The sequence below is a fragment of the Gouania willdenowi genome, chromosome 22 (genome assembly GCF_900634775.1).
Source record: "Gouania willdenowi chromosome 22, fGouWil2.1, whole genome shotgun sequence".
NCBI lineage: Eukaryota > Metazoa > Chordata > Actinopteri > Blenniiformes > Gobiesocidae > Gouania > Gouania willdenowi.
The window spans coordinates 33,544,696-33,562,101 of NC_041065.1; the positions used below are offsets into that span (position 1 = coordinate 33,544,696).

Below are 17,406 nucleotides of genomic sequence, written 5' to 3' on the forward strand. Positions count from 1 at the left end.
AGATTAGTCTGCTACTTCGGAGGAGCGTGGTCGAGCGTCTGCGCGTGGAGCGAGGCGGAGGAGGGATTGAGGAGGGGCGGAGGGTGAGAAGGCGGAGACGGGGCGGCTGATGGAGTGAGGCGAGTGCGTGGGAGTCGGCTGCTGAGCTGGGCGTTCTTCTTCGGTTGCTGCGGGCTTCTGCTTCTTCTGCTGCGTTCTTCTCGATGCTGCTTATAATTCTTCTAATTCTTCTTCTTACTTCTTCTTCTTATGCGATTCTTCTTCTTATTAGACTTCTCTTTTCTTCTCTTCTTCTTCTACTTCTTCTTCTTCTTTTCTTCTCTTCTTCTCTTCTTCTTCTTCTTCTTCTTCTTCTTCTTCTTCTTCTTCTTCTTCTTCTTCTTCTTCTTCTTCTTCTTCTTCTTCTTCTTCTTCTTCTACTTCATGCTTGTATACGATAGATTTGCTTGTGCAGGAACAAAGGTGCTGAGTCATGATATTCCTTATAGAAACACTAAAGATTATAACTTCAGCACTTTTGCTCCTCGATGTCTTTGTTTCCAGGCTCAGATCTGTGTGTGTGATAAGTGAGGAGTTTCTCCTCTGCTTCGTCTCCTCTCTTTTCTTATTTTAATCTGATTTTTTTTTTGGCGAACGTTCCAAACGTGACTCTTTGTGCGGTTCTGTTTCTGCTCACAGGACTTAAGTGCGTTGGCAAAGGAACTGAGAGAGCTGAGAGTGGAGGAAGGAAACAGACCTCCAGTTAAGGTTGGATTCATATGATCACATTATTAACAAAAAATATAACAATGAACAGTTAGATTAGACTGAGAAAATGCTCTATTATGATGACCTCATTAGCATTCAGCTAAGTCCCGCCCTCCCTCTCTCCCAGTGGGAAAATACAAAACAATATAAAATGAACAATAACAACCATTTTTGTCTGAATAAGATATAAAATATTATAAAATAAAGGAAATAGATTTGATGGAAAGAATGACTTTCACATTAAGACTGCAGACAGAAGTATGTGAACAAAAATATATTATTTAAAGCAAATATATTTATTGTCATAAGCAGTCATTCTCATGATGTAATTTTCTTTTTTTTATTATTATTATTATTATTATTATTATTATTTATTTATTTATATCATAATAAGAATAACAGTACTACTACCACTAATAATTATAATAATAATAATTATTATTATTATGATTGCTATTATTTTTCTTTTTACTATTTTTTTTAATTATTATTATTGTTATTAAATATATTTATATAAAATGTTATTTGTATTTATTATTTATATAGTAATAAATGTAGTATAACTACTACTAATAATAATAATTATTGTTGTTGGTGCATTATTATTATTATTATTGTTCATAATAAGAATTATTATTATTATAATTATATAAAATATTATTATTCATACTTATTTATTAAAACAGTAATACTACTACTGATAATAATAGTTATTATTGTCATTGCTGCTGCTATTATTTTTTTTAAATTATTTTCAGGTATTTTCCTCTTCCACTCTTTTCCCACTCTCTCTTTTCACTGTCCTTTAAATATGATTATATCAGTGTTGTAATTATGTAATTAATAAATCAAATATGAATAAAAATGTGATGTAGCTGTAATTAGTGTTTTCTTTTTTCTTCTATAAATAAAACCAACATGTTTCTGCTGATGAAGGTCACAGACTACTCCTCCTCCAGTGAGGACTCAGAGAGCAGTGATGATGACGGCGAGACGGTGGGCCATGACGGGACCGTCGCCGTCAGTGACATCCCCCGCATTATGTAACCAGATGTTTCCTCTGATTTTAATTTTTCATTTACTGATGCACTGAGACGTTAAAGTCCTGCAGCTAAAATACAGTGACTAATGTGTGTATGTGCGTGCGTGTGTGTGTGCGTGTGTGTGTGTGTGTGTAGGCCAGCTGTGCAGAGCGGTGAGTCGTTCAGTAGGCTGACAGAGATGGGAGAGGCCTATCAAGATGGGACTCTAGTGATGAGAGAGGTGAGGACGCCTTATTAATGAAATATTACTATGATCATTAGGGATGCGTGTGTGTGTGTGCGCGTGTGCGTGCGCGTGTGTGTATTTTCCAATCCTTAGTGCTGACACATACACAAACACAAAAAAACACTATTAAACTGAACTAACACTACACCTAACACTATACATATTTTATTTATGTATATATTTAATAGGGACATTATAAACATCATTTTCTCAGATAAAGAGGAAAATGGGTCATATTGTGGTTCCTTTATGGTTTTTACTGTCACATGAAACACTTAAGAACAACAAATACATTTCACACAAAACTAAGAATAATGACAATTTTTAATCACACCCTTCTGATTCTACTGATAATAAAACAAATGGTAAATAATGCCGACAGTGTGGTGTTCCCCAGGGATCTGCATTGGGCCCAAAGCTTATTATTATCTACATTAACGAGTTATGCAAAGTGTCTACACTATTGAAACCACTGCTGTTTGCTAACGACTCACATCCTTTTCACTCTGATGTTACAAATGAATTCAGTTAAATAAGAATTTGGTTTGCTAGCTTTGATATAGCCGCACGGCGAAAAACAGTTTGGTTGGTTAAAGTGTGTGTAAAGCAGAAATAAATGTGTGTTATGAGTTTGTCTCACCACAGAAACATGTCATTGACCACTGAGCCACATTTGAAAGATGAAAAAAATTGCTTAGTAAATCAAATAAAAATATGTCATGGAAAAACAAGCACTTCTCTCTGCTCTGAGACGCTGGGGGCGTGTCAGTTAGAGACTGTGGAACCACGCCCATGTGCGGGAAGGGCACCGCCTCTGTGTACTGTGTCTATGGGAGAGAGCCGTGTGAAAGTGGCTCCAGCTTCATTGGTTTTCCAAAAGTGCTCTGATCGGGCCTATTTAAAGTGTTTAGAAGAAAATGGCTGAATTTATTTCAAACAGACTTTAAACTCATCTTAGGCAAAGCGAGGCAAATTTATTTGTATAGCACATTTCATACACAAGGCAACTCATTGTGCTTTACATGAAAAAACCTTCAACAGCTGAAAATCAATTAAAATCATCAGTTTGTTCCACTTCTTTGCAGCGTAACAACTAAACGCAGCATCACCATGGTTACTGTGAGCTCTGGGCTCCACTATCTGACCTGTGTCCATAGATCTGTGAGCTCTGGGCTCCACTATCTGACCTGTATCCATAGATCTATGAGCTCTGGGCTCCACTATCTGACCTGTGTCCATAGATCTGTGAGCTCTGGGCTCCACTATCTGACCTGTGTCCATAGATCTATGAGCTCTGGGCTCCACTATCTGACCTGTGTCCATAGATCTGTGAGCTCTGGGCTCCACTATCTGACCTGTGTCCATAGATCTGTGAGCTCTGGGCTCCACTATCTGACCTGTGTCCATAGATCTCAGAGACCTGCTGGGTTCATACCTGACTAACATGTCACTGATGTATTCTGGACCAAACCATTCACACATTTATCTTAAATAAAGCTACATCCTAATATTCCTCCCTGTGACTTCACATAACATTAACACCAACTGAGCGGTCACTAAATACATCACACTGTACTAAAAGCAGTTGACTGTAGACGATTTAGCATTTGAAAATAAATCATAAAAAGTCATTACATCACAAATTCCAAAGCAAAACATCACGTTATGGTTTAACATATTTTGGACAAATTTGTGCTTCCAACTTTGTAGTTCATAGATATTCTTTAACTTGTGAAAGGCTTTTTAAGAACAATTGTAGATGTTTTGTAACTGAATTCACTATTTGACACAAAGAAAACAATATGATCTGTTTTTGTTTCTTTTTTTTTTTTTTTTTGCTCTCTATTTAAAGTCAGACAAATAAATGGAAAACGGATGATTGATGGGACGAATATGTCCAATTTTTCTCCAAATCACGTTGTAAACCTTTGGCGGTGTGTTATGGTCGGACTAGTCGTCATGTTGTCATGTGACTGTGGTATCAATACTTCCTCATCTATTGTTGGCGTTCAGGCGGAGCAGAGAAGAAGAGGAAGTCACACCGAGAGCAACGGCTTCATCAATCACAGTAACCACGGTAACCATGGTAACCTCCCTGACCTGGTGCAGCAGAGCAATTCTCCCTCAGCCACGCCCACTTCAGCCCTGCAGGAACTCAGCGACGCCGCGGAGGTCAGAAACACAGGAAACACTCAGTCATGTGTTTTCTTCATCATCTTCATCATCATCATCATCATCATCACTGAGCGATAAACGACTTTGTGTTTTTATCCAGTTTGGCGTTGGTGGATCTCAATCATCGTTCACTCCTTTTGTTGATTCACGAGTTTATCAAACGTCTCCAAGTGACGAGAATGAGAACTCAGCAGAAGGTTTGACCACAGCACACGTCTGTTTCTGTTTGAAAACGCTAGATTTTAGCTTTTATTTTCCTGTTTGAAAACGCTGTGTTTTAATTTTAATTACATTTTTTAAAAACACTACATTTTAACTTTTATTTTATTTTTATTTTCTACATTTTAACTTTTATTTTATTTTTATTTTCTACATTTTAACTTTTATTTTCCTGTTTGAAAACGCTGTGTTTTAATTTTAATTACATTTTTTAAAAACACTACATTTTAACTTTTATTTTATTTTTATTTTCTACATTTTAACTTTTATTTTCCTGTTTGAAAACGCTGTGTTTTAATTTTAATTACATTTTTTAAAAACACTACATTTTAACTTTTATTTTATTTTTATTTTCTACATTTTAACTTTTATTTTCCTGTTTGAAAACGCTGTGTTTTAATTTTAATTACATTTTTTAAAAACACTACATTTTAACTTTTATTTTATTTTTATTTTCTACATTTTAGCTTTTATTTTCCTGTTTGAAAATGCTGTGTTTTAATTTTAATTACATTTTTTGAAAACACTACATTTTAACTTTTATTTTATTTTTATTTTCTACATTTTAACTTTTATTTTCCTGTTTGAAAACGCTACATTTGAACTTTTATTTTTATTTTTAAAAACGCTGCATTATAACTTTAATTTTCCTGTTCTTTCTTGTTTGAAGACGCTATGTTTTAACTTTAGTATCCATCTCTTCGTTCCCAGCCATGTTTACCAACGAGCTGCTCAGGCAGGAACAGGCCAGACTCAACGAAGCCAGAAAGATTTCAGTGGTCAACGTCAACCCGACCAACATCCGACCTCACAGCGACACGCCAGAGATCCGCAAATACAAAAAACGCTTCAACTCTGAGATCCTGTGTGCTGCTCTATGGGGTACAGCAGTGCAGCAACGCTGAGCCACAGCAACAACAACGTCTGACCTGTGTGTGTGTGTGTGTGTGTGTGTTTGTTCAGGTGTGAACCTTTTGGTTGGGACTGAGAATGGGTTAATGCTGCTTGATCGGAGTGGACAGGGGAAAGTCTATAACTTGATAACCAGACGGCGTTTCTTACAGATGGATGTGCTCGAAGGCCTCAATGTGCTGGTCACTATTTCTGGTACGTCAACTCACTTCATCCTGAGGTTTAATAATGTGGTTTTTCAACAAAGTCACACATGGGTAACTGAGGGCCCAGGAGCCACATTAGGCTCTCGCTTCATTTATATTACAGCCCCCCAAAAAATGGCAGAAAATGACTCCAAAAACATACAAAGAAAACAAAAAAAGAACAAAGAAAACACAAAAAAGGACAGAAAAACGCACAAAATTACCCTAAAAACAAAGAAATAAGACAATATAAATACAAAAGTATACAAAAATATCAAACATCAAAAGACCCACGTATTGACAGAAAAACACTAAAATTATTACAAAAATACACAAAGACAACAAAAACAACAATAACAAAAACACACAAAACAGCAAGAGATTTACACAAAATTATTACAAAAATACACAAAATGACAACCAAAACATTAAAAAGGACTGAATAATGCACAAAACGACTATAAAATACACAAAACAAGTTTAAAAGCTAATAAAACAGAAAAATACACAGGACGACAACAAAAATACACATATTAACATAAAAAAAAACCCACTGACAGAAAAACACAAAGAATTATTACAAAAATACACTGAGAGACAGTGAAAATACACAAAACAACAATAATGAGAAAAAAACAGACAAAACAAGAAAATTACACAAAATGATTAAAAAAAAATGCACAAGATGATAGCAAACAACCTAAAATTACAGCAAAATTCCACAAAATATGATTCCAGAAATACATAAAATGACAGAAAAAACACACAATTATAAGAAAACCAACAAAAACATCTCAAATCAAAATGAAAAATACACAAAATGACAGAAAACAACCCAAAAGTGATAAAGTGATGTTTTCTGTATTTATGCTCTGATTGGTCATTATTCTAATGCTAACATGGATGTTGATCATGTGACCCTCAGGTCAGATCATGCTGTGATAATGTAATATGTAATCAGTCAAATATATTTACATTTTTTAAGTATTTTCTTTGTATATGTCTTTAAAGTGATTTAAATAATGTTTGTTAGACCTTTGTTTATTTGATGTGTTACTAATAACATATTAATGATGTTTTTTCTGCACTCAGGGAAAAAGAATAAGTTGCGTGTTTACTATTTGTCGTGGCTAAGGAACCGAATCCTGCACAACGACCCCGAAGTGGAGAAAAAGCAGGGATGGATTACAGTGGGCGAGCTGGAGGGCTGTGTGCATTATAAAGTTGGTAAGAAAATTATCCTGTTTTTCAATTCAAAACTTAACATTTTTTGAAAAGATTTTAATCTAAAATACTCAAATTTAGCAAATAAAATCTGAGTTTCATTAAACAACGTTTACAGTCATTTTAGAAAGGTTTTTTTAAGCATCATAAGTTGTAAATGTTTATAACACTTTTGTGTTGTTTTCTTCTTGTTTTCAGTCAAATATGAACGGATTAAATTCCTGGTGATCGCTCTGAAGAACTCAGTGGAAATCTACGCCTGGGCTCCTAAACCATATCACAAGTTTATGGCCTTTAAGGTACAACATCAACACACAACATACACATTAGAGCAGACATAGGCAACTCATGGTCAGGGGGCCACGGGCGGCCCCCCAAGGTAAATGCAAAAAAATGACTTTAAAAAAAACACTAAGGACGACTACAAAAATACACAAAATGACCAAAACTAAAATTAATCAAAATAAAACTGAATAAATACCAAACAATTAGAGAGAAATACACAAAATAACAACAAAAATACACACAAAATCGAAAAAACACACAAGACGGTGACAAAAACACACTTAATGACAAGAAAAGAATAACAAAAAAATTATCCAAAAAACACAACAAATCCAAAAAATGGAAAAAAAAAAATTACCCTAGTGACAACAAATTCACACACAACAATAATAATAATAATACAGAAAATCACTCAAAGAAACATACAAAAAAGCACAAAATGATTCCAAAAACACACAAAACAATTAAAAACATAAAATCAATGACAAAAACACACAAAATGAGTCAAAAAAACACATTAAATGACTCCAAAAACACACAATACAATAAAAAAAATACCTAAAATCACACATAAACATACAAAATGATGACTAAAACACACAAAGCCTTTATTGTTTCCTGATTGGTCATTATTCTAATGCTAACGTTAATGTTGATCATGTGACCTTTAGATCAGACACAATGAGGTTTTGTTTCTTCCTTCCTGTCTCCAGTCGTTCACTGAGCTGCAGCACCGCCCACAGCTGGTGGATCTGACAGTGGAGGAAGGTCAGAGGTTAAAGGTCATCTACGGCTCCAGCGTTGGTTTTCACGTCATCGACGTCGACTCTGGGAATCCTTACGACATCTACATCCCCTCACATGTAAGTGTTTCCATACTAACAGTATGTACTCGTTCTGTGGACGTCGACACTTCCAAATCATGAAGATCAAAGAAGACACACAACTTTATTACTTTTTATTGATTATTGATCCCAGTCTGAGGAATAAAACCAGTGCATCCATCTTTAACTCTTTTCACCTTGTGCTCACACATTTACATTTACATTTACATTTACATTTACATTTACATTTACATTTACATTTACATTTACACTTACATTTACACTTACACTTACATTAACACTTTCATTTACACTTTCACTTACATTTACACTTACATTTACACTTACATTTACACGTACATTAACACTTTTGTTTTCATTTACACTGATATTTACATTTACATTTACACATACATTTACGCTTATGTTTGCATTTACATTTACACTGACATTTATGCTTATGTTTACATTTACACTTACATTCACACTTACGTTTACATTTACACTTAAATTTACGTTTACATTTACACTTATGTTTACATTTACGCTTACATTTATGTTTACATTTACACATATGTTTATATTTACACTTAGATTTACATTTACGTTTACATTTACACTTACATTTCCATTTACGCGTATGTTTACATTTACACTTACATTTATATTTACATCTTTGTTTACACTTACACTTATGTTTATATTTACATTTACATTTATATTTACACCTTTGTTTACACTTACATTTATATTTACACATTTGTTTACACTTACATTTATATTTACACATTTGTTTACACTTACACTTATGTTTACATTTACATTTACATTTATATTTACACCTTTGTTTACACTTACATTTATATTTACACATTTGTTTACACTTACACTTATGTTTACATTTACATTTACATTTATATTTACACCTTTGTTTACACTTACATTTATATTTACACCTTTGTTTACACTTATGTTTACATTTACACTTACATTACGCTTACATTTTTACGTTTATATTTACACTTACACACTGAGTCAATCATTGTTCAGTCACTGACGCTGGAACACGAGCTGCTTTTTATTAGTTGTTACATGTTTGAAACCAGATCAGATTTAGGTTCTTAATGCAGATTAGTCCTTTGATCTCTGATATATTTAGATTATCAGACGATGATTTAGTGACAAAAGCCAAAGATGGATGTTAGTGTGAAAATGTGACATCATGATTTAAACCATAGTTAAACATTTAGTAAGTATTCCAATCAATCAGGGAGCAGCATTTGGTTCTAATCCCTCCTTAGAATCTGTAGACTTAAAATATGCTAAAAGTAAAAAAAAACACAACAAACATTTACTAGTACTAAATCTAGCAAGTTCTTTTTGTCTTATTTTTTTAATGAATTAAACATATTCAAAAAGAACTCGCTGGAATTTTTACATGGAAGTCAAGGAAACATCAAAGTGATTAGCAGACACATCTGAAGAAGACTGGCAGTTGTCAGTCGAATCATGCTAGGAGTAAAGCTAAAATATTCACTAGTAGTACTAGTAAAGCTAAAATATTCACTAGTAGTACTAGTAAAACTAAAATATTCACTAGTAGTACTAGTAAAACTAAAATATTCACTAGTAGTACTAGTAAAACTAAAATATTCACTAGTAGTACTAGTAAAACTAAAACATTCACTAGTAGTACTAGTAAAACTAAAATATTCACTAGTAGTACTAGTAAAACTAAAATATTCACTAGTAGTACTAGTAAAACTAAAATATTCACTAGTAGTACTAGTAAAACTAAAATATTCACTAGTAGTACTAGTAAAACTAAAACATTCACTAGTAGTACTAGTAAAACTAAAATATTCACTAGTAGTACTAGTAAAACTAAAATATTCACTAGTAGTACTAGTAAAGCTAAAATATTCACTAGTAGTACTAGTAAAGTTAAAATATTCACTAGTAGTACTAGTAAAACTAAAATATTCACTAGTAGTACTAGTAAAACTAAAATATTCACTAGTAGTACTAGTAAAACTAAAATATTGAAGTAAAAAATGAAGTACAAGGGATTAGAACCAAATCCAGCTCTCTGATTGGTTGGAATACTTTCAAAAGCCAATGGAAACTGATTTTACTTTCCCCGCCCCCTTATTAGCATATGTTGCTAACTAGTGACACTATTTGCTTCACTAGTAAACCCACATTGAGTCCATGTACTCCAAAATGAAGCACTAATAGAGTTTAATAATGGTTGATATCACTAATATCAAATTTATGCTCAAACACACTCGACTAGTACTACTAGTGAGATTTTGAGTGTAGTAGTCGTAGACATACTGGTACATAAAAACAAAATATTAGTATTAGTAGAGTTTAACTATGGTTGATATCAGTGAGATCATATTTCCTATTGTGTTCACAGCTCATGAGTTTTTTTCTTTTTCTTTCTTTTTTTCTTTTTCTTTTTCTTTCCTCTCTGGCCAACATTCCTGACAGTGTTCCAAACAGAAGAAGGTGACATCCTTTTATCTCCCTGTAGAATAGATCTATCTATGTTAGATAGTAAAGTAGAGGTCAGTAGAGTAGAGAACCTGAATGTGTGTGCGTGCTTGTGTGAGACATCCATCTGAATTTAAAACTGCAATGATTTAATTAAACCAACTCTTCTTTTTAGCATTCTGAGTTTCTTTTACTGATTGTTTGAGCTCAAAGCTAATATTAGCCTAGCCTGGTACAAAAAGGAGACCAAATACTGTATATACTGTACATCCAAACATGAACTTTATCAGGCTTTTGTTTCTGTTTCATTGTCTTTCCCTGTTTAGATGATTTTACTGCTTTTAAACTTCCTAAAATCATACCAAATATAAGAATTATGGTTATTAGAGTCAGCTACTGTTATTCATTTGTATAAAATCACTCAAAACAAGGACAAAAATACACAAAATGACTCCAAAAACACACAAGAGATTTTGAACGACAATCTGAGCAAAGTTTGAGATTATCGTTTGTTAGTTACACTTGCTAGACATTCAATCACTCGTTTTCTGATTAAAAATGACGTGTAAACGTGTCATATCGTCCCTAAAACATGTATTCTGTGAAATGGTTGAGTTTGCTTTGACTGTTCGAGAACCATTTTAACTGAGAATATCAGAGTCCCTACGTTAACTATTTCTTCCCTCTCAGGTCAAGGTTTGGGTTTTTGTTTTTTTAAATATTTCATATTCAGAATACGTTTGAGGGGATTTTGTTCTGTGAGAGGATTACATGATGTAGGCCAATCTAAATGATCTAAATACAGCTTTATTTACAGCACACGGATGAAGCTGCTAATGTTTAATCTGTAGATTATGATTCAGATTGACGTGTGTGTGTGTGTGTGTGTGTGTGTGTGTGTGTGTGTGTGTGTGTGTGTGTGTGTGTGTGTGTGTGTGTGTGTGTGTGTGTGTGTGTGTGTGTGTGTGTGTGTGTGTGTGTGTGTGTGTGTGTGTGTGTGTGTGTGTGTGTGTGTGTGTGTGTGTTAGATCCAGAGCCAGGTGATGCCTCATGCTATCGTGGTTCTTCCTAAAACTGACGGGATGGAGATGCTGCTGTGCTACGAGGACGAGGGCGTGTACGTCAACACGTACGGGAGGATCACTAAGGACGTGGTGCTACAGTGGGGGGAGATGCCTACCTCAGTTGGTACGTTTACATTCTTCATTAGTGATGTAACGATTCACTCAACTCACGATACGATTCTCTCACAATTTATTTTACAAAATGGGACTGTAGACAAATGACAGAAAAATATGCCTTTATTTTTTTTGGGAAAAAAACTATAGAAAAACTACTATTTTCCTTTTATTTTTCATTGTCAAAAGAATCCCTTGATAAACTATTCAAAACAATGCAATTTAACTAAAAATAAATCTTGAATGAAATAAATAAAGGAATAATACAAATGAAGAAGAAGCCTATTAATTTAAATTCTGGTTCTATAGTAAACAATGCAAAACTGCATAATAGTTCTTTTTCTTTTTAAAAGTGCAACTGAAAATGTATTTTGTGCCTTAACAATTGGACTTAAAAAAAACAATCATTGCATTATGTCAGATATTTGTTTGGACCAGCAGAGGGCGCTGGTAACCCACTGGTCGGTTGGCATGCAGATATGCTAGCAGTGAAGAAGAGATGCTATGCTAGCAGACAGAGCTAATAGAAAAATGTGACTTTTACAGATATTCACGTAATATTACAGATATTCTTTCGGTGCTAAAGGGGTAAGAAATCATTTATGAACATGTTTAAGAGTAGGAGGCGGTCAGAAAGAAAGTAGTGGCAGATTCCACCCGCCGCCTCAGCATTTGGACAAGATAAGGATAAATAGATATAGCGCCCTCTGCTGTTTAAAAAAAGTACTGCGATTCAATTTTCACAGTATCGTTGTGAACCGTGATACCGATGAATCGATTTTTAACTGCCTTACGATTAATCGTTAAATCCCTATTCTTCATACATGTTGGTGCTCTGGGTTCTCAACATGTGGTGTCCCAAACCAGAACTGGGTCTATCCACTGTTTGTTCATGTTTTACTGCAGTGTATTAAAGGGATCTTCCACTGTTTTTATAAATATGACCTAAAACCTTTGAAACGTCCTTATTAATTGATCTATGTCTAACAAAACACATTTTTTTGCACCATATTTGTTTTATTAACTTTTAAAAATAGAACTGCTTTACCATTTTAGAGCCTGTGCGCCGCCATGTTGAAATGACATCACTAATGACGCCAATCCTCCCTTTTAGTCCATTGAGTTTTATATGAGGTGATGCATTCAGGATCATTTATCAGCTTTTTCAGTCAAAATCACAACTTGTGCTGATTTGTGTTGATCTAAAAATCAGTGAAAGTTAAAAAAAAGTTGATGTAAAACTCTTTTCTTTACCAAAATTTAATAAACAAAATCTGTGACCCCAGGAGGCGACAGTTCCATCTCTGCTGTTTCATAGAAGACATGAAGAAAAACACGTGTTTTTTAGGGTCGGCAGAAATTCTGGATATCAAAATATGGTCACGATCCAAAAAAGGTTGGAAACCACTGGATTATCCTGTTGAAATAAAACAATATATATAAAAAACAGTAACTAGTCAGTGTGCCTTTATTTGGTTATAATCACCGCTGTGAAACAATTGTGCCAACAAACAAAATCCAAAAAATAAAGAATTAAACCACGCAAACCCCACATTTCCTGTGCTCTACTGTCCTCATGTGGTGGACAGAGGTACTGCTTCTGGTGTCCTGGACGTCTCCGGTCCTGCATGTTTCAGATGTAACTATGTATTATCAGACCAGGATCTCCTGAATGAGCTGCTGTAATATCCAGTGTAACTGTGTTGTCTGTGTTCCAGCCTACATTCATTCTAATCAGATTATGGGCTGGGGTGAGAAAGCCATAGAGATCCGTTCTGTGGAGACGGGTCACCTGGACGGAGTCTTTATGCACAAGAGAGCTCAGAGACTCAAGTTCCTGTGTGAGCGCAATGACAAGGTGTGTTTTTGGAGTATTTTTGTGACTATTTGTGTTGCTGTTTTTTTGTTTTTGAAGTAATTTCTGTGCATTTTTCTACTATTTTGTATGTTTCTTTTGTCATTTTATGTAGTTTTCTGTCTTAAAGGTTTGGATGTTCTGAGTTTATAGAAATAAAACCACACTGTTTTTATTTTTCTGATCACAAATTGAAACGCTGTCAATTCGACTACTTTTCATGTATTAACATGTTTCTTTCCGTTCCCAGGTGTTCTTTGCATCCGTGCGTTCAGGAGGTAGCAGTCAAGTTTTCTTCATGACACTGAACAGGAACTCCATGATGAACTGGTGATGTCCCCCCCCCCCACACCCACATCTGCCTCACTCTTCCACCACTGGCCAACCTGGCAACCCACTCTGTCCCATTGCACATCTCACAAAAAAACAAACTCTTTAAACACGTGACATGACGTGACGTGACGGACCAACTCGGTGCAAAGAAGAAAAACAGATGTTTCAGCAAGAGAAAAAAACAACAAACATCAAAGGAAAAATAACAAACATCAAAGGCCAGTGACGAACGCCGGACATCAAAGCCATCTTTACTCTACTGACTGTCTGATGATCTCTTCCTGTGTGACCCCCCTCCTCTTCCTTTTCCCCCTTTCCTTGCGTGTAGATGTAAATCTCATGGCTTCGTCTGTAATTTTTCTTACGTGTGAGAAAAAAACCTGAAGATGGAAGCCTCAAAGTTTGATGGGGATAGAATTTAATTTAAGTTAAGGTTATATATTTAGTTTAATCTGATTTAGCAGGGACTGCAGAAAGGACATGTGAGCACAGGAAGCAGATGATGGCGTTTTTACCTTCACTTTTAGTCCTTCGAATCGACTGAATTGTAATTTTAAGTCTAAATCTACTATATTTTCTATAACTTATGCAAGTCTCCTCTGGTAGTGGAACCACTGGTCCTTCCCTCCATCCTTCTATCCCTCCTTCCTTCCTCCTCTCCTCTTTATCCTCTTCTCACTCTAAAATCTGAAGGTGCTGCATCAGATCTACTGTAATATCACATCGACGTTAGCTTCCAACCGTTGATCTGTTTGTGTTCCTTTTTCTTCTTCTGTCGGTCGCTCTTTATTTAGGAGTCGATGAATTGTATAGCACATCATGTTTCTGAAAAATCAGGTGTGTGTGTGTGTGTGTGTGTGTGTGTGTGTGTGTGTGTGTGTGTGTGTGTGTGTGTGTGTGTGTGTGTGTGTGTGTGTGTGTGTGTGTGTGTGTGTGTGTGTGTGTGTGTGTGTGTGTGTGTGTGTGTGTGTGTGTGTGTGTGTGTGTTCAAATCAAGCCAGAATCCAAAAGTAAGAAGTCATGTAGTCTTTGTGTGTGAACTTGACCTTTGACCCGTGTCAAACTCACTTTAGTTCAGGCGCCAAATATGGTTTGATCTCAAGTGGGCCACAGATGTTAATGCAGGAAAAATCAGTAATTATCCAGTATATGACAGAAAAATACACAAAATGAGTCCAAAAACATACAACATGAGAATGAAATACATAAAAAAAACCAAATGACAAAAAAAAATGAGTCCAAAAACAGACAAAATACATAAAATACACATATGTCAACAAAAAATACACAAAATGAGTCCAAAAACAGACGAAATTAGAACAAAATACATAAAATACACATATGACAACTAATAATCCCAAACAAATGAGTCCAAAAACAGACAATAAGAAAAACAAAACAAAATGACATCACAAACAAGTGTGTGACTAAGTGACAACTCTGACGTCTTCCTGGGAAGAAACAACATCAACGTCTGTTGACGTTTAGACACGACTTTTAATCTATGAAAACACCAGAAATGTCAGTCATTGGTAGAGATTAGTATTGATTCAGATTTCCTTAAATACAATCGATTTGATTCACTCAGAGTTTTAATTCAGTGAAAGACGTTTTAGTCATGGCACCAATTTTACTTGAATATGAAAGAGATTCTCGTAGATCTAATGCTGTAGTAGAAACAAACTCTAACTTGGTGCCGTAATAGAAATATTGATACTCACACCACTGCATTACACATGGTGGAACAGACTGATTCAATAATCAATATTAGGATTGTATGACTCCAAAAACACAAAACGAAGACAAAACCAACCAAATGACAGAAAAATATACAAAATTAGATTAAATAAATACACAAAATGAGAATAAAATACATAAAATACAACTCTGACGTCTTCCGTGGAAGAAACAACATAATCATCTGTCATTGTTTTGGGTCAGTGCATGTTTTGATTGTTGAATTTTCCGTTCAGAAAACAAAGAGTTGTAATTTGATTTTTGATTTCAAAATGAAAAACTAAAATTTAAATGGATATTTTTTCATCAGGGTCAAGAAGGGATAAAGAAACATTTAAAAACTGATTAATTTTCAATTTTTGTTTTTAAACCAAAAAACAGAAATACCAGAGGACAAAAATGGTGAGACTGGAGGTTGTTCTTTTCAAAATAAGAGCACATGTATGAGGACGCTGCTGCTGTTTTTATTGCACCAAAATATATGAATTATCTTGACATTTTCCCGGCTGTTTAAAATGTCTTTGGAATCGTACTCTGAAATTATTTTTGAAATGGTAAAACAAGGTTTATCATCTGCAGAAATCGCTGCAAATACATCACATCAAAGTGTGGAAGAGGTTTTTCAGCAAAACATGTGAGATTTAGTGGATTTTAAACAGCGGAGAAAATATAGAGACAATTCATATATTTTGGTGCCAGAAAAACAGCAGCGTCCTCATGTGTGCTCTTATTTTGAAAAGAACAACTTCTGGTATTTCTGTTTTTTGGTTTTAGAGACAAATTCATCAAGTGTTTGTTTATCCTTTTTGACCCTGATGAAGAAATATTCCTTTTAATTAAAATTTTAGTTTTTCAATTTGAAAACAAAAGTGAAATAACCAAATTGTTTTTTGTTTTCTTTTCTGAACAGAAAACAAACACTGATTGTTTTGACACGACTTTCAATCAATGAAAACACCAGAAATGTCAAATGATCAATAGAGATCAATATCGATTCAGAATCAAATCAAAATCAAATGGATTTGATTCACACACGAGTTTCCGTTCAGTGAAGCATATTTTAGTAGCATTACCAATATTACTTGAATATGGAAGAGAAGAGAAAAGATTCAATGATTGATTTAGTTTTTAATATAAAATGTGATTTATCGTCAGCAGCTTTAAGGCCTAAAGTAATATTATTTCATCTCTTCCAAACTCTTTATTTGACTGACTTTTTACATCCAGCTGCTGCTAATGCTAAGGCTAATGCTAATGTGCAGCAGCGTTAGCTTAGGGTCACTGAGCTTGATTTTTAAAGGGGCGGGCTAACATTTTAGCAATAAAACGCTGAGATGAAGAATACCATTGTCTTCCTGGTGTGTGTGTGTGTGTGTGCGTGAGAATGGGATCGATTTCATTCTTTTTGTTTCTGACAAAGATGATGAAACTATTTCTGTTTGTTTGTTTGTTTAAAGAGCATTACTAATGTCCTGCTTTGGGATTTCTTTGTTTTGTAAAAGAGACGATGATGTAAGAGATGAAATAAATGAAACTAGCATTACAACTGTTACTGTGTGTGTGTGTGTGTGTGTGTGTGTGTGTGTGTGTGTGTGTGTGTGTGTGTGTGTGTGTGTGTGTGTGGGTGTTATCAGAGGGTCTGTATCAGCTGTGACCCTCAGACTTTGTCCAGCCTCTCTCTGGTTTATTATTAACAGGTTTGTCTGTGTGTGTGTGTGTGTGTGTGTGTGTGTGTGTGTGTGTGTGTGTGTGTGTGTGTGTGTGTGTGTGTGTGTGTGTGTGTGTGTGTGTGTGTGTGTGTGTGTGTGTGTGTGTGTGTGTGTGTGTGTGTGTGTGTGTGTGTGTGTGTGTGTGTGTGTGAGAGAGATGATGATGAGGGAATATATGGAGGAAGAGAGAGAGAATGATGTGTTTATTACAATAAAAGCTCGTAACTTGGAGCTGCAGCATCCAAACTATCCACC

At 34.8% G+C, this 17,406-nt stretch overlaps 1 protein-coding gene across 19 annotated transcripts in view; it reads left to right on the forward strand.

The window, feature by feature from the left end:
- Positions 1-16,994, forward strand: part of tnika (TRAF2 and NCK interacting kinase a) — an 83,246-nt gene extending 66,252 nt beyond the window's left edge. For all 19 annotated transcript variants that reach the window (XM_028437413.1, XM_028437414.1, XM_028437417.1 and 16 more), the window contains 13 exons: positions 679-747; positions 1,684-1,790; positions 1,926-2,010; positions 4,030-4,188; positions 4,292-4,388; positions 5,122-5,292; positions 5,374-5,517; positions 6,600-6,734; positions 6,930-7,030; positions 7,730-7,879; positions 11,368-11,527; positions 13,236-13,375; positions 13,623-16,994. In XM_028437413.1, coding sequence (XP_028293214.1) covers positions 679-747; positions 1,684-1,790; positions 1,926-2,010; positions 4,030-4,188; positions 4,292-4,388; positions 5,122-5,292; positions 5,374-5,517; positions 6,600-6,734; positions 6,930-7,030; positions 7,730-7,879; positions 11,368-11,527; positions 13,236-13,375; positions 13,623-13,706 — 1,602 coding nt within the window. In that variant the 3' untranslated portion in view covers positions 13,707-16,994. The remainder of the gene's footprint in view (positions 1-678; positions 748-1,683; positions 1,791-1,925; positions 2,011-4,029; positions 4,189-4,291; positions 4,389-5,121; positions 5,293-5,373; positions 5,518-6,599; positions 6,735-6,929; positions 7,031-7,729; positions 7,880-11,367; positions 11,528-13,235; positions 13,376-13,622) is intronic.
- The last annotated feature ends 412 nt before the right edge of the window (positions 16,995-17,406 follow it).